The sequence below is a fragment of the Pygocentrus nattereri genome, chromosome 2 (assembly GCF_015220715.1).
Source record: "Pygocentrus nattereri isolate fPygNat1 chromosome 2, fPygNat1.pri, whole genome shotgun sequence".
NCBI classification, from domain to species: domain Eukaryota; kingdom Metazoa; phylum Chordata; class Actinopteri; order Characiformes; family Serrasalmidae; genus Pygocentrus; species Pygocentrus nattereri.
Window position 1 is genome coordinate 12,864,820 of NC_051212.1, and position 24,531 is coordinate 12,889,350.

The 24,531-nt window shown below is 40.6% G+C and overlaps 1 protein-coding gene across 4 annotated transcripts in view; it reads left to right on the forward strand.

Annotated features, from left to right (window-relative positions):
• Nucleotides 1–769: 769 nt before the first annotated feature.
• The window catches only part of cacna1eb (calcium channel, voltage-dependent, R type, alpha 1E subunit b), a 90,775-nt gene continuing 67,013 nt past the window's right edge, over nucleotides 770–24,531 (forward strand). For all 4 annotated transcript variants that reach the window (XM_037546842.1, XM_037546848.1, XM_037546851.1 and 1 more), the window contains exons 1-3: nucleotides 770–1,523; nucleotides 6,045–6,150; nucleotides 10,556–10,695. In XM_037546842.1, the coding sequence (XP_037402739.1) occupies nucleotides 1,291–1,523; nucleotides 6,045–6,150; nucleotides 10,556–10,695 (479 nt within the window). In that variant the 5' untranslated portion in view covers nucleotides 770–1,290. The remainder of the gene's footprint in view (nucleotides 1,524–6,044; nucleotides 6,151–10,555; nucleotides 10,696–24,531) is intronic.

Consider the following 24,531-nt stretch of genomic DNA (forward strand, 5'->3'; position numbering starts at 1 on the left):
AAGACCAAGATTAAGGTACATGACACGGCAAGTCATGATGCATCTCGTGATCTGACTCCACTGCACACGCAGGGCTTTCACTTAATAGGTGGTTTAAATAGGTTATTTTCCCAACTGGGAACAAAAGAGGTATTATTAATGAACTGGAGCTACACAAAGACACAAAAACCCTCCACCCTTTGATGATCTGATCCGTTAACATCTTCCCATCAAAGGCTGATTTGCTCGCATTTGCCTTTGGATAGAGGCGTAAGAAAGCGGATAGGAACACAGCCAACAGGTTGCACCCACAGAGATGATATAACAACAACCAGGCTGGATCACGCCTGCATCTGCCTGCATAATGCTCCTTCTAATTAGAGACGGAAAGAACCCGGGATAGGGTTTTTAAAGGTTCTGCGTCCTACAAATGCACGCAAGGAAACTTAACCTCCTACAAAAAAAAAAAAGAAAGAAAAAGAAAAAAGAACCTTGTTCAGCTTAACATCTCACTTTGTTCCCACCCTAGTTCATACATGTACAAGAGCTGTTTACTCCCATTGCATGCACTCAATACAGTACTGAGACTGAAGCTGAGAGTACACAGATTGCCATGGTAACTGATTTTCCTATGTCCCAATGTGCCTGGGGGAAATAAATGAATTGCTGCGCTCAAATCCGTGGGAGAAGGTAGTGGATGGATGGTGGTGGTGGTGGTAGGGGGTGGGGGGGTGGTGGTGGTGTTGGTGGTGGTGCTGAGGGGTGGGGGGCTGGGGGGTGGAGTGTTGAAGGATTTCTGAGCTGCTGATGATCGCGCCCACAAAGTGAGAGCTAACCGAACGCACAGGATTTCTCCTGCGCTGCCTTCGTGCGCCTGGCCGGCGACCCCCTTGCTTGTCCTGCGTGCGGTGGAGGGCAGCAAGGACAGAAAACGACGGCCAAGAACCTGGGAGGAAGAACCAGAGGAAGCAGGTTCGAGATGAGCCGCGGTTGCTGAAGAACCCCATCCTGAATCAGGACGCCGCGGCTGAAAGTTCTCATTTCTCCGGTCCAGGTGGAGGGTCCAGTTGGAGATGCACGTGCCACGTCGACCTTGTTCCCCGCGCTGCTTCTTGGAGATCCAACGTCAACATCCACGCGGTCAACTTTCCTGAAAAAACAAGCCGAAAAGAAAGGAAGAAAGAAAAGTGAATGGAATGTGAGCAGCTGGACTGCAAGAGCATCGTCTGTCCAGCGTAGGGGACATTGGTATGGAGTGAAGGTGGGACGTTTTGCGTTCGTTTCTGCACCCGCGTCGTCCACGTCCGCAGCATGGGCCAGCCTGAAGGCGAAGCGCCTCGAGAGATGGGCGCGGAGCGCGAGGGGAACGGCGCCGAGGCGAGCGCTGGAGAGGCGAAGCAAGCCAAGGCTCAGCGCGCGCGCACCATGGCGCTTTACAACCCCACCCCGGCCAGACACAACTGCCTCACCGTCAACAGGTCCCTGTTCATCTTCGCCGAGAACAACATCATCAGAAAGTACGCGAGGAGGATCATAGAGTGGCCATATCCTTTGGTTACGCGCCGCGTTACGCGTTCATGCTCTTCACAATGTAGCAGTCTTAAACACGGCTGACTCTGACTGTTGGGTTTGGAGGTTAGAGGCTGTTAAGCTTGTTTTGCTGTGTGTGGCTTTGGTGTGGTCAGCATCAGTACCATGGACAGCGCATTAACATTTCTAAGGGTGTTCTCAGCTCTAGCTCTTGAGAACCCACTTTTCCTGCACAGCTGTAAGTGTTCCCGGCTTACCTGATCCGACTCTCAAGCCGTTCATAACTAGGGTCAGGTGGTGGTGTGGGTGGGTGGGATCACTTGCGAGAACACTGGAGCTTTGAGACTGGACTCGGATTTTGGAGCTGTGATTGTCTATTTGATCACAGAGAAGCTCAGAATTGTCCATGTGGTCTCAAACCAGGCACACGTGTGGTCAAACTTATGCAGTTTTTACGATTATTCTGACACCAATGTAGTCTTAGTTGAGATTAAGTCAGAAAATAATCTACGCACATTTAAGAACGATTCTGCCCTTAATGAATGTCATGAAGCTGAATTAGGGACCTCAAGGCAAATTTATTTGCATTAACTGCTCTCCTTGCCAGCACTCATGAACTTAGGAAGATATTGGTGAATGAGGCCCAATGTTTGTTTTGTTATGAGGAGACAGAAAAGTAGGCCACAGTAGTCGTGAATAGGGAAAATGCTGTCATTTACTTTGGGTTCTGTTTCATTGGTTATGGCCATTGGATACACTGGAGCTTCAGTTGTTTGCGATTGCAGAAAGTTGCCATGTTTTGTTGGATTAAAATTCGCACTGCACCACTGGTAAACACTTTTTGTTTATGGTAGCCTGTGAAACGCCCACTGACTTACTGAAGACAATACTTTGCTTATGAGCTTGGTAAAACTGATAGGTACACCATGCATAACTTCACTTACAGGCAGCAAAAATGTAAAAAAGACAGCTTTTACAAGATTTTACAGCAGCAAAGAGGTAATCCTGACACGGACAGAGCTTTGGATGTTAGGGCCATAGTCAGGGGTTATGCTGGGGTCATCTTAGCGGCTTACTTTCAAATATGGATTCAGAACTCCACATATTAGCTCATTACTGAGATCAGCTCTGAACTCTCAAGTTGAAAAAGAACACTAGTTTATATAAACTGAGCCTGACATTCATTCCTGCATGCAGAGCTCTGTGTGCATATTGTTGACTTAAGACATCAGTTTCAGTTGTTGGAGCAAATTTCTAAGCCGGAGACGTTCAGGTGATTGTCCCTCTCTGCTGAAACAGGTAGTTAGACTGAACTTAAAGCCCCAGTCAGGCCTGTTTTCAGTACTACAACAGGGCTAAACCACTAAAACATAGTGGATATGCTTATTACAGATACCCTGCTGACTATTATCAAACAAAGAGCAAGTTGTGGGGGGACTGGCTCTGTTTTGGTGCTTCCAGCATCTATTTGCAACCACTGTATGTAGCAGCAAATAGAAGCTGGGCTGTTGACCCAGAATAGGTTTTTGTAGCTAAACATAATATTGAGTAAATAGGAACATAAGCCTACATCAGCACTTCTGCTTGTAGATGTTGTATGCATAAATACTGGTCAATATTTTATTTACAGCCTATCATAGGATGCAAGACAATCCCATTTATTTACAGGATAATAAAGGTTCTGAATGGTTCTTGGCTTGGATGTACAGTTGTAGTTTGTATTGAGTTTTTATATTATATGGAGGTTCTCAAAACTGTAACAAAGGTTCTTCATACACATCTCATTGGGCATGGTTCCATCCATTAAAGGGCTCTTTAGGGAACCCAAAGCAGCATCACTCCAGTGAACAACTTCTTTTCAAAATCTTTGCATAATTAGACGAATAGGATGTAAACAAAGTCCTTTGTTGTTTGATGTGAAATGCTCCTTTCTAGGGAAACTTGCCAACACAGAGCTGTTCACAGTGGTGGTGATAGGCACTGGACATCTGAAGAGTTTAATGCTTATAAAAGCTACATTATAGTTATTACATGAGAAGGTCATGAATACACTGCCTGATGCTGAAAAATTGTTTTACGATAGCTTTGACCTAAGATTCTGACCTGAAATGTATTTTTTTTTTTAATTGGTTCATGGTGGAAGGTTATATGCGAGGTGCTGAGGCAAAGTAGTCCCAAAAGAGACCGTTATTTTGCCATTATCAACATTACATATGAAGCCAGGCAGGTTCACCGGTCATTTTTGATGCTAAATAAAAATGAGTGCATTAGCAATTGTAGACCTTGTGAGTCCTGATTCACTTACACTGTTAAGAAACTCTCTGTAATGTAACATTTCCCCACCAAACCATTCTGAATGGTATTGATTGCGTCCCAACAATGCGGAAAAATGGATGGAATTTCCTCTTTAAGGGTGCCCAGTTCATTTCCAGATAATTATTCAGGATTAGGATGTAGGATTACTCAGTGGAGAACAACCATTATCAGAGTAATTCAGTCCAGAACTAGGCTTAATGTTTTTTCCAGGAAACTGTCTGGACTGTATAATTAGATGGATTGTGCCAGATAATCATTTATACTAATTAGCTAGTGATCAAATCCAATTCTAATGAGATATGCACAGTATGACTGAAAAGCCTAGAGTTCCAATGCCATGTCTTTGGGCATTTGACAGTCTCTCACAGTGAGGTTTTTCTGTACAGCTGACACTGTGACAGCGCTCTTTCACATCTGACTGCTACATGCCATTCCCTTTGTTTGATCTGTCTGACACTCCCAACCTTCATGTGTTTGATCATTTTTGCCACAAATGATGAAAAATGAAAAGCTGCAGCGAGTGATGCTGACCATGGTCTCCTCTGCTGCTTAATGAGATGTTTGTTTTTGGCCTTTATGAAGCCCTTTTACATAAAGCTGATTGAAGATGGAGTAAAGAATGAACTGCATGTGGGAAGTTCTCTTCTACCAGGGCTATTTATAGCGGCTCGTTGTTGTGTGGACGCCGTCCTCTCAGTGTGAATCACTCAAAATCCCACAGCCTCATCATGGCGTCCGTTGTGGGTTCATGACACCATTTATGGTGGTGGCAAGAAATTAATAATGGAGGGGAGAATTACTCAGTCTCCGAAGACACTCCACACTCGAGTAATCATGTTCCATCCAAAGGATTTCAGCATTGCGAAAATCTCATTTGGAATTCATAAGAGGATGAATTGTATAATATGAGCTGGACTTATTTCATTACATGAAGTTCTGTCGTGCTGTAGGTCTATGGCCTTTCATCCAGCACTCTTTAAAATAGAGAGTTCTTTGGAGTAGAGCCGTAAAGGAACCACTTTTGGTTCTCTGAAGATCATCCGGAGACACAGCGAGTCACAACTAAAATATGAACAGAATTATCAAACTAATCCACTGGGAACGCAGCATTAACTGCTCTCCTTGCCAGCACTCAGGAAAACCTCCTTTCAAAGGATGCTTCTTTAAAGAACCCTTTTCTAAATGAGACATGCAAGAGCGAAGAACCTTTTTGAAAGTTTAAAGTACCTAAAGGTTTTATACCAATCAAAATGTTCTCCTAGAACAATACCTCCAAGCCAAGAACCTTTATTTTTAAGAGTAGAGTCATAGAGAAGCTTTTGACTACAGCATAAGGCCTGGAAGCTGTATTAGATTTTTGCAGTACTGCTGCCTACGCACAAAGGCCACTGCGCAAATGGTTTGTGGAGATCCATCATAAACCATTAGTGCAGATTGTGATGTGACACTGCGATTTCAACAACTGACCATTTGGCTAAGCAATGCCAATGTTACTTTAGAAATTTCAGTGAATGACCAATGGTTCTAGTTCTAGTTCATTTTCCACTAGTTTGAGATACAACTTAAGCAGTCATATAACAATGAACTATTTTTGTTATTTTAAGCCTCTCTAAAGTATCTAATATTGATAATCAAGCTACCTTGCTTGTGAGGGAGCTTTACTTGGCTTACATGAAACCGTACATAACAAACTTGTTAGATTCAGCTCTTGTTAGTACTAATCCTGAGCAGGTGCGCAAACCATAACACTGGAACCTTCAGTAACGCATCAACGGCCAATTGACAAAGCACAGTCCCGGTTCCTCTTATCAAACATTCTCGTTCTTTGTGCAGTGGAAAAAATGCCTTTAGACCAGCCAGAGCCCAAAAAAAGGTTCCAAAATGGTATTTGGCTTGGATGTACAGTTCTTGGGGAAAAAAAAACAAACAAAACCTTTAATTGGAGGTTTTTCACACTCATATATCCCATTAACCAAAATTCTTCTTTAAAGAAACATTCAAGGTTCATTAACGAAGCAACAGTGGTTCCCCAAAGAACTCTTTTTGGCATTATTTTTAAGAGCGAAGCAAAATCACTCGAGATTTGTCCTTTGTTTGGACAGATCGTTTGTTTGTTGGTAAATCATATGTGAAAGTATGCATGCTGTCTATTCTCAATGGCTATATTATGCCCGTCATCTTAAATAAGCAGATTTTTGTTGCCCTTAACTTCACTTTACTCCATTTGAATACATGATCTTGGCCACCATTATCGCCAATTGCATCGTGCTGGCTCTGGAACAGCATCTTCCTGGAGAGGACAAGACGCCCATGTCCAAAAGACTGGTGAGGCTTTTACTTATCAGATCCAGGACCATTTCTAAACATCTGAGGGCCCTAAGAGACCCTCACCCACCCCAGTGATAGTATTTTTTCTGTAAGGATAAAAATGGATTAATGTTTTATCAATGCATAATCAAGTTTAATATATGCTAGGGTCAACAGAGTAAACCAGCAATTACTCAGAAAAATAATATTCAAACAATCACATTTCTTATATAACATTTCTTATATACACTCACTGGCCACTTTATTAGGTGCACCTGTTCAATTGCTTGTTAACACAAATAGCTAATCAGCCAATCACATGGCCATGACTCGAATACATGAGTGTATTTCAGAATCAGAATCAAAGCTTTATTGGCCAGGTGTGCTGCGCATACAAGGAATTTGGTTTTGGTTACAGGAGCTCACAGTGCACAGTATCAGACAGACATTCACAGGTAGGGAATAACATAAAATAAATACAAAATAAAATAAAATACAACCTGCATTCCAACCTCATTCACTCAGACACACACACACACACACACACACACACAGTCATACCTGTAAGCCTTACATTGTGCAAAGTTTGAGTATAAAGTTAAAGTGCTGAGTGCACTAGGCATGTAGAGGTGGGCAAGACAGTGCAGACCGAGCATCAGAATGGGGGAAGAAAGGGGATTTAAGGAACTTTGAACGTGGCGTGGTTGTTGGTGCCAGACGGGCTGGTCTGAGTATTTCAGAAACTGCTGATCTACTGGGATTTTCACTCAACCATCTCTAGGGTTTACAGAGAATGGTCAGAAAAAGAGGAAATATCCAGTGAGCGGTCAGTTGTGTGGATGAAAACGCCTTGTTGATGTGAGAGGTCAGAGGAGAACGGGTAGACTGGTTCCAGATGATAGAAAGGCAACAGTAACTCAAATAACCAACCAAAATCTCTGAGGAACGTTTCCAACACCTTGTTGAAAGTCTGCCATGAAGAATTAAGGCAGTTCTGAAGGCAAAAGGGGGTCCAACCTTCTACTAGCAATGTGTACCTAATAAAGTGGCCGGTGAATGTAAGTGAAAAAGCAGTGCCACAGTAGTCTCTAATGGGAGATTTTTTGGTTTAACGATTTGGAAAACCCCAATTTGACTGGTATCTTGAAGTTGGGAGGAACTTCTGAAAAAATGACAGCTGTTGTGTGGTGGTTTTCTTGGGGAATGCAGAAGAAAGGCAGCTAGCTTATGTTACTTCTAGGAGGCTGAATAACTTCTTGCAACTGTAAAAGTGTATTAACAACAGAAAGGACTTGTCAGATGAGGGGCACAACAAGCTAAAAGCTAACATACTACAAGTTAGCAAGGCAGCCTTTTTTGCTATCTAGATATTTTACCTGCCTTCAGCATTTTTCTTTCTCCGAAAGGGTAAAAACTTGTATATGGAGTCATTTTACTCTTAATAGAGATTCCTCTTTTCTTCAAACTTGAATGACAGTAGACTGTAGTAGTTACACTAATGCTAGTTTAGTGTTTTCTATAGATCAGTGTCTAGGCCAGCAGCCAGGATTGGTTGACACCACCGGGATTCCCAATGTTTTTATGATTTATTTGGATGTAGAGAACATTGACAAAACATGAAAACAACATAAAATTGGAAATTCTGTCTAACGGATGAGGCTGAAGGCTACACTACAGGATAATAACCAACAGCATACTTAAATCTAGCTTTAGGTTGCAAAGCCCCTTTCTGTCATTTCTGCTCTTTTCATTTGTTTTGGGAGCAAACTTATCAGTGATGTGTTTCTGAGACATTTTTCTGTCAATATCAAGATAGTTTTATAGTAGTTCCTGAATATTTTATTGTAGCTACTGGACAAAGAGGCAAAAGTCTACTAACTCAATAGAGTTTAAGGAGTTTTAATGATGGTACTAAATGTTTTATAGGTTGTAATCTCTGCAGTGCTGTGTGGACATATAGATGTTTATGTGGACATTGACTGGGCTTGGTTCTCTGTGGTATTAATATCAACAGACTGTATGGTGCTTCAGCATTAGTCACTGGTGGAGTGTCATAGGGTCAGTTCTTCTAGAACAGCTTATGGTCTAAATGCCCAGGTGGGATAAGTGTGAACTCTTCAGTTATGACTACCTCCTCATCAACAAAAGCAGAGATGCATTTGCTTAATATACAATCACACGTCATATCTGTGAAGCCCACACTTCTTGGTCTCAGATGATTCATGGGCGGCAACTGCAAATATATGCATGCGCTCCACGTCACGTAATGAGAAATCCTGGTATCATATCTTCATGCTGGGTTTTACACTTAGCAGCGCTGTGAAGGCGTATATATTCTACATTTTATGGCGTTTTATTTTGTCCTATTAAGTCCATGTATGACATTTGTGTCATAATCCATTTTACACATGACTTTTGTCTAACTTCTTCTTATCCCTTAGAGTTAAACAGGCTGTTTTTAATACTGTGCCACTCAGACTGATATATGTAAATGAGCCACATACATACATACACACACACTCACACACACACACACACACACACACACACACACACACACACACACACACACACACACACACACACACATATATATAGGGTAAAAGGGTAAGGGCATATATATATATATACCCTTACCCTTTTACCCTTTACATTGTATGTAAATTCCATGATGAATGGACTATAAGAAATGGCCTAAAATTACTTGGAAATAAGTCTGTTTCCATTAACTTACATTAAAAGCAAAGCAGGTTTTTTCCTTCTTGTATAAAGTTACCATTTTGGAGATAAATGTTTTTCTTCTGACAGAATTTATTTATATATATATATATATATATATATATAGGGCTCCACGGTGGCGTGGTGGGTAGCGCTGTCGCCTCAAAGTGAGGAAGGGCCTGGGTTCGATTCCCCAGCCGGGTGACCGGGGTTCTCTCTGTGTGGAGTTTGCATGTTCCCCCCGTGTCTGCGTGGGTTTCCTCCGGGTTCTCCGGTTTCCTCCCACAGTCCAAAAGACATGCAGTCAGGCCAATTGGACATGCTAAATTGCCCCTAGGTGTGAGTGTGTGAGTGACTGTCTGTGTCTGTCTGTCTGCCCTGCGATGGACTGGCGACCTGTCCAGGGTGTATCCTGCCTTCCGCCCGAAGACTGCTGGGATAGGCTCCAGCATCCCCCTGCGACCCTGACGGAGAAGTGGCTTAGAAAATGGATGGATGGATATATATATATATATATATATATATATATATATATATATATATAGAAACAGACTGTACAAACACTGTACAATCATGTTTATTAAGCTAGCTGTCAGCAGTTAATAAAAGCTTACTTAGCTAGCTATCTAGTTGATTTTAACATTACCTGAGACCAAACAGGTATAGTTCCTATCAGTTTGGTCTTCCAAAGAGTTTAATATATATATATGGAAACAGACTTTTTTCCAAGTAATTTTAGGCCATTTCTTATAGTCCATTCATCATGGAATTTACATACAATGTAAAGGGTAAAAGGGTAACAGGTATTTTCAAATTATGTCAAAAACTGAAAAATGACAAAAATAGAGATACGAGGTTTGGTTTTCTTCCTAGAACAGCGATATATAGCTCTATTATTTTACAGTAGCAAAGAAAATTAGGATTTCTAGGATATGGAAATGTTAACCCTTTTCTGGTTAGAAGAATAGGAATCAAATCTTATATGTTTGACCAAAAATATTTATCCCTCTAACTCTGTTATCAGATAAACTAAGATACTTTTGAGCTGCTAGTGAATAAAGAGGTATGAGAGAGGAGGGGTGAGAACCCCCTGCTGTCAAAACAATTTACACCTTTCCACAAAGACTAGCAAGCTGGAGTCCCAAAGCATCCATCCTAAAAAACAACAGTCTTTCAAAATATACTTCTACCTTTAGGATACATCATCAGAAGGGGACTTACTTAGTCTTTAAACCAAGAAATCTTGCTTTAGAGACCACTGCAACACCACTGTCCAAGGCAATTAAGCACGTTTACAAGACATGCAGTGATGATTAAGTTCTTAATTTAGGCCGGAGAGCCCCTTTAAGAACGAAGCGCTTCTGTGAGTTAAAATAATTGCTTTATCAATTATGCTAATGCAGCTAATGCATTTGCATGTTTGGTCAAGATATTCAAGCACGGTCAATCAAGTGAATGGGAGCTAGCCACCAATTAGCATGATGTCATTTGCATAATTCTAATTGGTGGTTGTTTGTTTGTTTTATTGTCAGCAACATTGGCTTCTAACAGAGCTATTGCTTTAATAAATGCATAGAAATGCATCATGAATGCAAAAACATATGCTCAAAGGCACCCAGCTTTGTCAGATATCATATGCTAGATGAACCTTCATTCCATTCCCTCTTGTTTGTTTATTTATATTTGTTTATCTACGCCCCAATAGGAGAAGACAGAGCCCTACTTTATTGGAATCTTCTGTTTTGAAGCTGGTATCAAGCTGGTGGCCCTGGGGTTTGTTTTCCATAAGGGCTCCTACCTGAGGAACGGCTGGAATGTCATGGATTTTATCGTGGTGCTGAGTGGGTAAGTCATATCTGGCTCATATTTAAGTGGATTCCATTCATGCATTTCCAACTCTTATCAAATGAAGTGTTTTTTTTTACCTCAGGCAAAAGTTTAGAACTTTAAAAACAACAATGCATTGAATGTATGTGATTCGAATGCTTACATCATTTCCACATGAATAAAAAAAAGAGTATATAAAGACAATTTTGTCAGTCCACTTTTGGTAATGCCTGACGCTTTGCGAAATTCTGACCCACCTTACTTAGTTACTCTTTGTTTGTCAAATTTTTAGCTCAGGCCACCTGGAAGCCTTCGCTCACAGACTAACCTTGTGCTTACAGGCTAAGAAGTTTAGTAGCACAGAAGAAAATCTGTAAGGACGCATTTCAAAATGCTTTGTTCTTCAAAAATGAACTGGCTGAGCTACTGTAAAGCTAATGCTGGAGCTACTCTGTGATACTGAAGAAGACTCGTCTCACAAACAACAACAACAACAACGACAACAATAATAATAACAATAATAATAATAATTATTATTATTATTGTTATTAAAAGTTCAACTTATGTAATGCCTTCCACAAACCCAAGGACGCTTAAGGTTTTTAGGTGAACTTTTATGAAACATCACGAACGTATACTCACATATGAGCACATTAATATTTATCTTAACACAGAATGTTTTAATTTCCAATACAAACACTGTACAATCATGTTTATTAAGCTAGCTGACAGCAGTTGATCAGAGCTTACTTAGCTAGCTATCTAGCCGATCTTAACATTACCTCAGAGCAAACAGGTATAGTTCCTCTCAGTTTGGTCTTCCAAAGAGTTTAATCTATAAACTGATCGGGATGTGGTGAGTCTGAATGACATGTTCCTCAGTAATGTTTCTTTTCACCTCTCTTAGTCTAATAATTCTAACCAATTCAGTCATTTGATGGAGGAAGTTGCTTTGGAAGAGCACCCTGATAAAAAAACAGCACAGTCCAACATGCATTCTGTGCTGGACTAAGCTTGTCTCAGCTGGTTTATGCTGGTCTAGTGCTGGTTTGGTGCCAACTTGTATAAAATTGATTGAAATGACCTGTTTTTACTTTAACTTACATTAAAAGTAATTAAAGTTTTTGTCCTCTCCTATTAAATTACCATTTTGGAGTTACTTCTTTTTCTTTGGACAGCCATGATGTGCTGTTTATGCTGGTGATCATCATATCAGTGCATTCGGAACAAAACGAAGCATCTCCCAAATGGTAACTTTACAGGAGAAGGAATAGAGATTCTTTACTTTTAATGTAAGTCAATGTAACCAGAATTCTTCCAAGTAATTCTGGGCCATTTCTTTTAGTCCGTTCATTCAAATTTACACAAAATGTAAAGGGCAACAGGTATTTTCAGATGTCAAAAGTGAAAAGTGATAAAAACAGAGAAACAGGGTTTTATGACGACATCAATATTAATCTCTGTTACTGCTAACCAGCATATTAACATACCAGCATCTTAAACTCAACATATGCTGGTTTGCTGGTGACCAGCAATACTGGTCTATGCTGTTTTTTCTAGCTGGATAGTGATTGGATGAGAGGCAAGTCTATCATTATTCTGCAAACGGTCAGTTTTCTTGATGTAGTATATTTTCTACTCATGTGGAAAAGAGGTAACATTTGAATCCAGTGAGCTCATTTAGCAGAGAATCTAAGAAGGGTTTCTGGCTTCAGATGAACTTCTGGTATCTTGTCACAGGAATCGTGCCAAGTAAATATTCCTCCGCTCATACAGAGATTCTTTCTCTGCTGATAAATGCAAACTTGGCTATAAAGAAGCGTTCAGCAGTTTGACATCACCACCTCACCCCAACACCCACAGAACCCTGCCCTCCCTTCCTCGCCTTTTCCATCGGCTTATATAAAGGCGACATCATCAGAGGGCTCTGCCGGTATCCATGCGACAGACCAAGCTGCTGTAGCTCTGAATATGGCTGGATCATTACCAGAGTGGTTCTTGGATAATGCAGTCGCTTCTTTATCTCTGTCTGATCAAGGCTTCTAAAAGCGGAAGTGGTTTTTTACCTGTGCCTCATGCAGAGTGAGAACTACTGGGGCTTCCAAGAGTTTGTTGATTTGCTGTTTACTGTCATGCACTGTGAGTTTTGTATGGAAGTCCGGCTTCGGTGGCTTATGATCCTTTTCTGCTTTCCTATCCAAAAGTTTCTCCTTGCTGTCCTTCCCATAATCCCCTTCGTACCTCACCAGTTAGGAATTGGCAATGAAGAGCACTGTCACCTGGTAGTGTTTTTTTTCAGCGGGGGCGTTATTGGAAGGTTGTTAGTGTACTCAGAGCTGCCAGCTGCACTGATTTCTTCCTGGGTGGGGGGGTGGTTAGGGAAGTTAGGGGGTCCTGACTTTAACTAGCTGGAAGTTTCTTGTTATTTCTGAATTTTTCTTTTGCACAGCCACAACAGCCACCATCCTCATCCTCACTTCATTACTTTCTCACACCAGGAATGCAGGTTGGTTAGAAAGTTATGAGGTTTTATTCAGACAGGCAGCTCAAATCTGATTTTTCTGCATATCTGACTTAAGCAGGGCAGATTTTCTGCAGTCTGCTTGGCTGTAAGCCACATAAAGTCTGACTTTTTCCAATCAAATTCAACATTGATTGGTGCAGACCTGTTAGTTCTGTATACTGATGTTTAGTTGTGAAGGAGTTTGTTCCTCCGATGATGCAATAACAGCCTCTACTTTTCTGGGAAGAGTACATGCTGGAACATTGCTGCAAGGATTTGATGGCGTTTAGCCACAAGAGCATTAGTAAGGTCAGGAACTGATGTTGGATGATAGGCTCTGGACAAACATCCCTCCAACTCATCCCAAAGGTACTGTATGGAGCTCCGTCACTCCAGAGAACGTACTTCTACTGCTCCACAGCCCAACGCTGGGGAGCTTTACACTCCTCTAGGCTATGCTTGGCCTTGGTCAGGCTGTCCATTCCCCATCCACAGCATCTCACTCTATTGGTCAGTGCTTTTCTATGAAGATTATACAGGTTTGAGGGCAACTAAACCGCTGTGCCAACCATGGGTGAACACTAAAGTAGCTGAATTCATAGATTTTAAAGGGTACTTTTTTGGATACTTTTGGATGTACTGTGGATTTTTATTTTTACCATGGCTCATGACATGGCTTAATAAACAGTGGTGCATTTCAAGGTATGGCTGTGCTCTGAGTGAGTGCTCCTGTCCACCTACTGGGGTGCTTCTTTTTTAGCTTAGAGGTCTTTTGGGTTGAGCGTTGCAGCCATCATTGGCGTTTTATTCATTAAACTTGACTGCCCAGAGTTTAGTGTGCCTTGCAATTTATGAGCTAAAACAGACCACATATAACTTCTTGCAGAATACAGTTTGTCACTGATGAAATGAAATAATAAGCTGGTTGCGGCCTTTCTCACTTTTTAACCGTATTAAAGTATTTGACTGTCCTTTACAAATGAGCTTATTAACGCACTTAGACCCCATTCATGCCTGGCATTAACAAGCAGCTTGGGAGTTCCGATCATAAGGAGACTGTGCTGAGTACAGGACGGGTGTAAGCAAGGTCCAGTGTGTCTTCAGTGGTGATCAGATTCAATGACAAGCGTTCACTGGAGATGCATTCGAGACCCATGGAAGCGTTAAGTGTCACTGGCTGCACACATCACTGTACATCCAGTTGTGATCAGGGCCTGTCTCACTAATCAGGGTTGCATTCCTTTCTTACCCCGCTAACTTTAAGCTTAGTCCATCCCTGGATTTTCTGTTGTAGATCGTGGTCTGCATCACCATGGCAACTTATGCTGCAGGACTAACCTGCTGTAAGGCAGGTTAAATTCTGGATTTTGGAAGCTCTTGTCCCAATCAAGGCCCAGTTTCTGGCAGTGTCAGACCCCTCAAGTCGTTTCTTGGGTCACTTTTTTGTCTTTGTGATGTTTGTGGTGTGAGTCACATTAAAAATATCGCTTTTCAGTAGAGAAAACAAATCATGTTGTTAAAGGCAAATATCACAGATTTGACATGAATAAATAAATAAATAAATAATAAGCATAATCAAATGTTTAAGATCAAAACAAAATCGTTTAGAGCAGCTTGATGTGAAATGCCTCATTCTAAAGAAATGTACCAAGTCAGATTTATTCGCGGTGGTGGTGAAAGGAGCGAGACATCTGAAGAGTTTAATGCCTCTGAGAGCGACTTTACAGAAAGTTATTACATTAAGTGGTTATGAATACTTTGCCTGAGGTCTGAGACATTGTTTTATGACAGGTGTGAGGGAAGGCTTATTTAAACAAAAAATGTTTTCATTTATTCATGGTGGAGAGGTACATGTCTAGGCATAATGGTCCACACTAAAGCTTTTTTTCCTTACTATTTTACCTTCGTTGTCATTACATATTAAAATTATGAAGGCCTATGAGGACTTACTGGTTGGCTTGCATAGTAAACTCAGCAACCCCGTCTAAGTTGTACTTGTTTCGTGAGATAGGCCACTGGTCACTCAAGACAGATGTTAACAGCAGGTATAAACAGGGCCTTAGAGTTAAATATTCTTATAAAGTGCTACATAATTAGTCTAAAAGCCGCAAGCCGTAAAAGCAGTGAGCTTTTAGACTTGATCTGAGGTATCAAACTCAGAGATTTGCATTCCTTGTGCTTTATGAATTGGAAATGTTTCAGCTGACATCTAAGGATTTCCAAAGCCTTTTAGGTTTCCTTAACACGTGAAATCATTGACATAATTAGCTGAATTGAGTGTTGGTAGATGTAAAATACTGTGTAGCTGCTTTCATTTGCCCTAACTGCTGTAAAGGCAACATTGAGTGCATTTACATGTACTTAATAATCCGATAAGTGCAGAAAAACAGATTTTGACAGTAATCCGATGAATGCGATTTCATGCATTTGAGTAATCAGATAATGGGGAAACTCCAGGTCTACATGCGTCAGACAGTAATCAGATTTCTGCTTTGCAACCAGCCACTAAATTCACAGAGGACGGCGTAATATAAACATAATGTAAAACTCCATGATGAAGCTTTTTTTAAAACATCGCGCCACTTTTGCTGAAAATATTTTCATACATACACCAAGCAGATTTAAATCCTTCATTCTGTCAAGCATGTCGTTGGTTTCATTGTCGCTCCAGAAGTGTTTTGCTGCCATCTCACCACAACGTTGTTCACTTATTTCCAGTACCGCTGTTTGTTTTCACACATGAAATCTGAAAGAAATCAGAGTAAGAGTTTACATGCACTGAGAAATCTGATTGCTGAGCTAAGTTCTATACTGCTTACATGGCCATTTGAATAATCAGATAACAGGAGAAATCTGATTATGAGCAGATTATTGAGTACATGTAAACACACTCACTGTTTTTTGTGGGATCTGGATGAAGAACTGATGTCGATCACATCAAATCAGTAGTGGTGATTGATTTTATTAGTGCTTAAAATTCCTGATTCGATGGAGGCTTCAAGTAGGAGAGGATGACAGCTGGCGTTGGCCGGGCAGGCTGAGGGAACTCTCCACATATGGGGCCATTGCACTGTTGGTGGAGGTGTGGAGGTGGGTGACATGAAGAAATCACTGAAGCGTCCTTTAAAAGCCCAATCTGGACATTTTGTGAATAAATGATCACTTAAGGCTTTAGGTGGTGTCCATTCATTCCTGGATATGTAGTGGAAGTGATGGCATATTTGACATCGAACAGATTTCATTATGGAGATCTTCACCCATGAGTTCCATTTGAGCTCCATTTGATTCATGGTAGGCCCATTTTGTGTAAATTTAAGGATTAGTACATTTGTGAAGACCCATTTTAATGTAATTTAGCTTGCAAGCTGCTCAAGGTTAGACGGAGCTGATTTGAAAGAGAGGCTTTTGCCTTCCAAACAAAATTTTGGCAAAGGTCTAGTCATGTCAGACGTGCAGCAGATGAGATGAAGCGAAACTCAGCCAAAACCCTGACTGTGAGGCTGAAGGCACTCTGTTCGTATAATGCAGTTTAGAAGTGTTCGGGTAGGCAGACTGCTTTAATGACACATAAGTGATGTTATTTTCACAGTTTGTCTATAATGTTTCCTTGAACACTCTTAAAAAGAAAGGTGCCAAAAGGGTTCTTTGCATAGTGCCATAGAACAACCACTTTTGGTTCCCTAAGGGAGCATTCAAATGATGCCTTTTCTTTCTCAAGCACACTTCTTTTTATTGTTGTCTGTGACTGAGAAGCTCTCCTCGAGCCTGTGCAATGCACTTTTATTTTTAAACTGTGTATATAAATAAAAAAGTCAACATTTCCGCTAAGCGCCTCGAAAATACACCATACATCCTCCACAGCTGACCGGTCAATAGCAAGTATGCCCCCTGTTTAGTCAGTCATTCATCCAACATGAAGGAAAAGCTAGTTTTGGCTGTTTTGAACACAATGCAGTGTATTATTGCTTTTTTGTGTTTCTATGTGTGAAAGAAAGATCTGAGAGTTATTGAATAGTTTGTAGTGTATTTGTAGTAAGGGACCCTGCATTTTAAGGGGCTATAATAACTTTGTTTAAAAAATCGTAAACTGACCATTAATAGCTGTGAACAAATCATTTAACCCTTTAACATTTTATACAAAAGCTTATAATTCTGTTACTACAGGGACCTCAGTACTAACTGACTGAGCTACTCTTAGGTTATAGAAGTGTGTGATAAAACTCTGGGCCTGCCAGGAGACCCATCACTTGTTAAGAGGTTAATTAGAATTTGAAAGTTTACAAATGTTTAGAAATGACTGTCCACATGAATACAAGGTGTTTTAAGACACAACTTTTCATTAATAAACATTGATTTCTATATCAGTACATGTACATAAATCACAACGAATTACTGAGATGTATAGCTTTTCTAGTGACGAAAGCTTTGTATTTTGTCCAGTATGTGTATATGATAATGAACATCGTGTAGCTCAGTAAGTAGATAACTCAGGTGTGATGTTATAACCTGTTAATAGACGGGTATCAAATATGCATTCTTTAGTTATGGACCTTTTGCAGCTGCTGAAGTAAAGTTGAAACTGTTCATAACAAGTTGAGGTTTCATGAACAAAGGCGCAGAGCACATGTGACTGAGCCTGAGCGACGTGCTGTTGATCTATGCAATTTTTTAAATATTCAGCATTGCACGGGGTCTCGCTACTGGGTGTAGAAGAGAAGAGGTGGAGAGACTCTGCCAAACGAGTGCAGCAACTGCAACAGCGCTCTGATCCATTACACATGACAGTCACTTATCGCACATCTTTTCATTTATGATTTGGGAATCAGGTGAGTTTTAGATTCCTCTATATAAGTAGGACAATGTGTGAAAATACAATCTAATACTTTTATTTCTTGTATCAAAGATTTTTTGCATTTATACAGAGAAGGTGAGCCTTGTTTGTGCAACGTGCACTGTCAGGTCAGGTCAGCAAGTCACCAAACTGCAGTAAGTGTAAGATTTTTAGTTCTCAGTCTAAGTGACACTGCCTTGCATGGAGCATTACAGTACTATACAAGACAAAGGAAGCTAATTAAAACTGTTGTTTGTAGTTTTCACTTTACTTTAGCTACTACAAAAAGGTTTACAACTAAGATTAACACTTGTGAATAGGAGTTATAACTTCGCACATGAAATATCTATCTATCTATCTATCTATCTATCTATCTATCTATCTATCTATCTATCTATCTATCTATCTATCTATCTAGACAAAACCTCCTATCTCCATTTTGGCCATTTTTCAATGTTTTCATAATTTGAAAAGGCCAATTGCTCAAATGATGAACAGAAAAGATAACAAGGTCTCTTTCTGTCTCGCTCATAATCCATTATTACACATATCCTATGTCTAACTTCTTATCCCTTTAGAATTAGAATTTTGATACTGTGCTGTTCAGACTGATATATGTAAATGAGCCATGTATTGTGCCTCATAAAAAACTGAATAATAACATAAATACATCAATTTTAGTGATATATATATATACACTGCTCAAAAAAATAAAGGGAACACTCAAATAACCCATCCTAGATCTGAATGAATGAAATATTCTCATTGAATACTTTGTTCTGTACAAAGTTGAATGTGCTGACAACAAAACCACACAAAATCATCATCAATGGAAATCAAATTTATTAACCAATGGAGGCCTGGATTTGGAGTCACACACAAAATTAAAGTGGAAAAACACACGACAGGCTGATCCAACTTTGATGTAATGTCCTTAAAACAAGTCAAAATGAGGCTCAGTATTGTGTGTGGCCTCCACATGCCTGTATGACCTCCCTACAACGCCTGGGCATGCTCTTGATGAGGTGGCAGATGGTCTCCTGAGGGATCTCCTCCCAGACCTGGACTAAAGCATCCGCCAACTCCTAGACAGTCCCAGACGTGCTCAATCGGATTCAGGTCTGGGGAACAGGCGGGCCAGTCCATAGCTTCAATGCCTTCATCTTGCAGGAACTGCTGACACACTCCAGCCACATGAGGTCTAGCATTGTCCTGCATTAGGAGGAACCCAGGGCCAACCGCACCAGCATATGGTCTCACAAGGGGTCTGAGGATCTCATCTTGGTACCTAATGGCAGTCAGGCTACCTCTGGCGAGCACATGGAGGGCTGTGCGGCCCACCAAAGAAATGCCACCCCACACCATTACTGACCCACTGCCAAACCGGTCATGCTGAAGGATATTGCAGGCAGCAGAGCGCTCTCCACGGCGTCTCCAGACTCTGTCACGTCTGTCACATGTGCTCAGTGTGAACCTGCTTTCATCTGTGAAGAGCACAGGGCACCAGTGGCGAAGTTGCCAATCCTGGTGTTCTCTGGCAAATGCTAAGCGTCCTGCACGGTGTTGGGCTGTGAGCAGAACCCCCATTTGTAGACGTCGGACCCTCATACCATCCTCATGGAGTCGGTTTCTAACCGTTTGTGCAGACACATGCACATTTGTGGCCTGCTGGAGGTCATTTTGCATGGCTCTGGCAGTGCTCCTCGCATTGATGTGCCATCCTGGATGAGCTGCACTACCTGAGCCCCTTGTGTGTGTTGTAGAGTCCATCTCATGCTACCACGAGTGTGAAAGCACCACCAACATTCAAAAGTGACCAAAACCTCAGCCAGAAAGCAGAAAGGTACTGAGAGGTGGTCTGTGGTTCCCACCTGCAGAACCACTCCTTTATTGAGTGTGTCTTGCTAATTGCCAATGATTTCCACCTGTTGTCTGTTCCATTTGCACAACAGCTGTGAAATTGATTGTCAGTCAGTTTTGCTTCCTAAGTGGACAGTTTGATTTCACAGAAGTTTGATTTACTTGGAGTTATATTGTGTTGTTTAAGTGTTCCCTTTATTTTTTGAGCAGTGTATATATAATATTCCTTTGTATTGTCTGTAAATGTCACATTTACTGGACCAAAAGAAATGACTTGGAAAAAAATCTGGTTCCATTGACTTAAATTATATGTCAAGAAGGTTTTTCCTTCTCCTGTAAAACATTTTGGAGATACAAAGATACATATATATATATATATACATACACACACACACCGGACAATATATAAAACTTATGTGGCTTTTAAAAAGTTAAACATTTCAGTAATTTGCAAGGATTTGTATGCATATACTGATGTTGTACAGTGATGTTATTAGTGAATGGGGTGCACCTTGTACAGTATTTATAAACATGAAATTACATGTCAACAACTACGTGAACCCTCGTTTAGAAATGTTTGTTCATTTTTCAGAATCTGACTAACTATTGGTTTGTTCACAGCCGTTAATGGTCAGTTAATGGTTTATTAAACAATGTTATTATAAAGTCCTGTCCCTCAGTTATTTGTTGTGAAATCAATGTAAATCTACCTGGGCACTGCAGGTGTCCACTTGTCCCCTTGTTTCAGAGCCCTTGTCTCTAATCTCACATGTGCCCCTTATTAACATGATCCTTCAGCGTTGAAATCTAACCCAATTTCCCCCGTATACAGCTTGACACACTTTCTTCTACCACACGTTCGCCCTCCTTCGACACAGTAAAAGTAAGTCAGACTTAAAAGAAAACTACACATGTGTCACTCCAGTCAGCTGGGACTAGAAACAAGGCCAGTGGGCCACAGCTCGCGGCTGTCATTTCATCTGGAATTAATGAATCGCTGCGAGCAAATCTGCAGAGACGCAGAGCTAATTTGATATTTTTTCGCTCTCAGGTCTGAGGGGAATGCATGTGAAGAAACTTCACATTTTGGTATACCGTACGACTCGTTTCAAGATAATGGCCTTTTATTGGCACAACTTGCGTTTGCTTAAATGCTCCCTTGATGGTGGTTTGGGTTTCCCTTGGGTGGGCTGAGCTATTTTTCTTCAGTATGCTTTTCCTATTGGAGAGTGTGAGACTGATAAGCTACTAAAAACAGCTGATCCTGCTTCAGAAATGTTCTTAAATTAGTAAAGTTTGGCTCTGAGAGCTAAAAGGTGTGCTGGGCTTTGTGGGAGGTTTTTCAGCAAGGTCGATTCTAGAATATTTAGTGCATGGCAGTACATCAGGGAGAGCCTAGAATGAGGGCAAAGCCTGCACAGGCACTTCTGCTACGCTGTTGCTGTCTTCTGCTGCTGTTGTGTGGCTCACAGTTTCAGTAAATTAACCCCCTGACATTTAAAGAATTACGTTGTACTGCACAAAATTCTGATCCCAGCCTTCATCAATTTAATGTACAGCCAGAAAGCCTGTTAAGTCCAAGTTACTCATTTTTCAGGAGATATTTCTGAGGAGATTAGATTTTATATCATTTACTCGCACAACAAAGTGGAATGTCAAAGGAAAATAAGTGAAAACTGGAGTTTTAAAAAAAGGATTAGAGGCGGTAGAGGGAATGGGACTCCTAACAACCACCTGGAAGACCTGGTAGACCACCAAAACTGTCCCCATCAGATAAACAGTGCCTAAACCTTTCATCTTCGAGAGAGTGGAGAAAAGAAAACAGATAAAAAGATGTAGTTTCATATCAATCAAAGAAGCTGCTGCTGTTCGCAGAACAACAGACTGACCACCCCAGTGTCCAGACCTCAACATCTTTGGATGTGTGTGGGATTACTCAGACCGTGAGAAGCGGAAAATGCAACTTCTGAGATTGTGGAAAAATATCCCTGCAGATTATTATGAAAAACTGAAATCAAGTCTCCTAAAAAGAGTGGAAGCTGTAATAAAAATAAAGATTGGACACAAAAAATACTGAAAACTAGATATTCTGTTTCAGGTCTGAGGCTTCTGTGACGTTTTCTTCTTATTTTTCTTCTTTTTTTTTCTAAAACATGAATAACTTTCATTTAATGGCCATTTTTGACCAGACATTACATTTACATTTATGGCATTTGGCTGACGCTCTTCTCCAGAGCGACTTACAATTTGATCATTTTACACAGGTAGGCCAAGGTGGTGTTAGGAGTCTTGCCCAAGGACTCTTATTGGTATAGTGTAGGGTGCTTGCCCAGGTGGGGATTGAACCCCAGTCTACAGTGTAAAAGGCAGAGGTGAAATAAATGTAGGGTGGTCTCTGACTTCTGTACGGTACTTTACACTGTTAAATACTTATAAGGTTGGTGCTACTTAACTGAGCCTCTATTGTAGCCCAAAGCACAGCAGCTAATGCAAAGTGTGGACAACATAAATAAATGACAAAAGCAATATACTGACTTGTTGAGATTTTATTCCCTAAATATATGTTTTCTTCATTTCTCCTGATGCTGAAAAATTGATAAGTTGTTCCTAATGGCAGAAAATACTTGAACAGTTTTGCAATGAAAACTCGGCTAAAGATACGATTCTTTCATTTGGCTCACTTTAAGCTTTGGTAAGGCTCTTATAGCACAGGCTACCAGTCTTATGTGACCATCACTGCAACTAGGCCAGTTTATTGGCATCTATTAGCATCTCTCCCAAGCTGGACTACACTTGGGTTTGTAATAATATGTACCGTGATATAAAATGTAGATACACAAATGGTCCTTTAGTTTGATTCTTTCAGCTGATTTGAAAAACTACTGCTTTTGACATCACATCTGTCTGACTGTACAGAATCAAGCTTGGAAAACAGTGACTGACAGGAGGCGTGAGAGGTGGGCACCTCCGGACGAGGGACTTAAATGTTGTTTATGTTGTTGTTTGCCAGTCAAGGTATGTGTTTACTGTGTTTTTCTTTGTTGGGGGACGTGTGCTGTTCGTGTGTTTTGTGTTGGGGTTGGTCGACTATCAGGGTGAAGCCTCTGACTGGCAGTAACCTCCCCTGGCAGTTCAGTGCTTTGTGTGTGCCTTTCTGCCCTGGTATTTAATAAAGAGCACTTCTCGTAGTGAAATCATGGTCTCCCCTGACTCTGACTCTACGCTGATGTTACAGTATTCTAACGCTCATTTTACTATGATAAATAATATTACAGAACAATACTAATATCAGGTAGTGAGATACATTAGCTTAACTGATTACAGGACTGCACTGTGTGCATATATAATACTGGCTGTGTAAAGATGAATTTGAATGCCCTCATATGTGTGTAATTATTTACATTTCATAAAAACAATGTATACAGGACAATGTGTCTGATTTAGCATCCAGCATTTCACCAAATAGCTCTAGTGTTAGCTTTAAAATGAGCTCATCTGAAAGGGTAGCTTATCTGCCGTGGCTCAAACCTCCTCCATGCTAGACATGAAAATTTGCCCTTTTAGCTGCCTAGCAATTAAAAAAATCCTGTCCTTCAGTAAAATTAGCCATTGGCTTGCTGGTTGATCCACAAGCAGGAAAACAGTAGCCAATACAGTAGCTATACAGTAGCCAAACAGTAGCCAAGCTTTAAAAAAACAATGTGCATTAAGCCATATGGCACAAATTATTCACGCTTTTTTTTTTTCAAAAACTAATATGCTTTGGAAATGTTAACATGGCTATTTTGGGGTTTATGGGTCTCTCACCACTCAAAGAGACAGCAGTCTCGTCTTGTATGACTGGAAATAACTGACTGGGGAGTGTGGCCAAGATGGCCATCAAGTGGACAGAACTTTGCCTGAGCTGAAAGTTTAGTGGACATAGCAACAGAAGGTTGGGCCGATTTAAAGTGCGTTGTCCACCAGAGCGATGACATTTTTGCTGACAATTGCGATATAAATAATTGTGATCAACCATTTCATCGTCGTTTTCTGTTCATTGTAAGCGGCTGTTAAAGGGCAGGCCTAAGTCAAGTCTTACTTCCTACCTGTTGATGCTTAGTATCTCCCAACCTGATGAGAGGCTGAGCTCAAATACACAAACATCACTCAGTGCTGCCCTCTGATGGTGTAAAAAACGGTCAGAAAAGTGAACTTTTGTTGCCTTTTGACCTCTGATGTGTCACAACAAAGGCGTTTTCTGCTTTCTTTTATTTAACCTGATTTGCCTCAAACCAATAGCATTGTAATGTCCTTGTAAAGGCCAGCAACTGTGGAAAATAGCTGCTAGCTAAAATAATTGCAATTAGGAAATTGTATAATAATTGAGCCTCTCTAATGAAATAAAGAAATTTATTTACCATTCCACCTTTTTGGATTATCATTTTATCATTATCGATTTTATTTTGTAAAACCTTTTACATTAAAAGACCAATTTTGCTTTATTTATGCTTTAGTGACCCCTTCATTTTAAATAAAGGCCCTTAAACAATGCCATGACATGCAAATAATGTTTATTGTTGCAAGGGCTACATTTTGACGGGCCCAATGTATGAAACACAATGAGATTTTGTTCTGAAGTAAAGTCTGGACCATTGATTTTGGGTCTTTATACAATGTA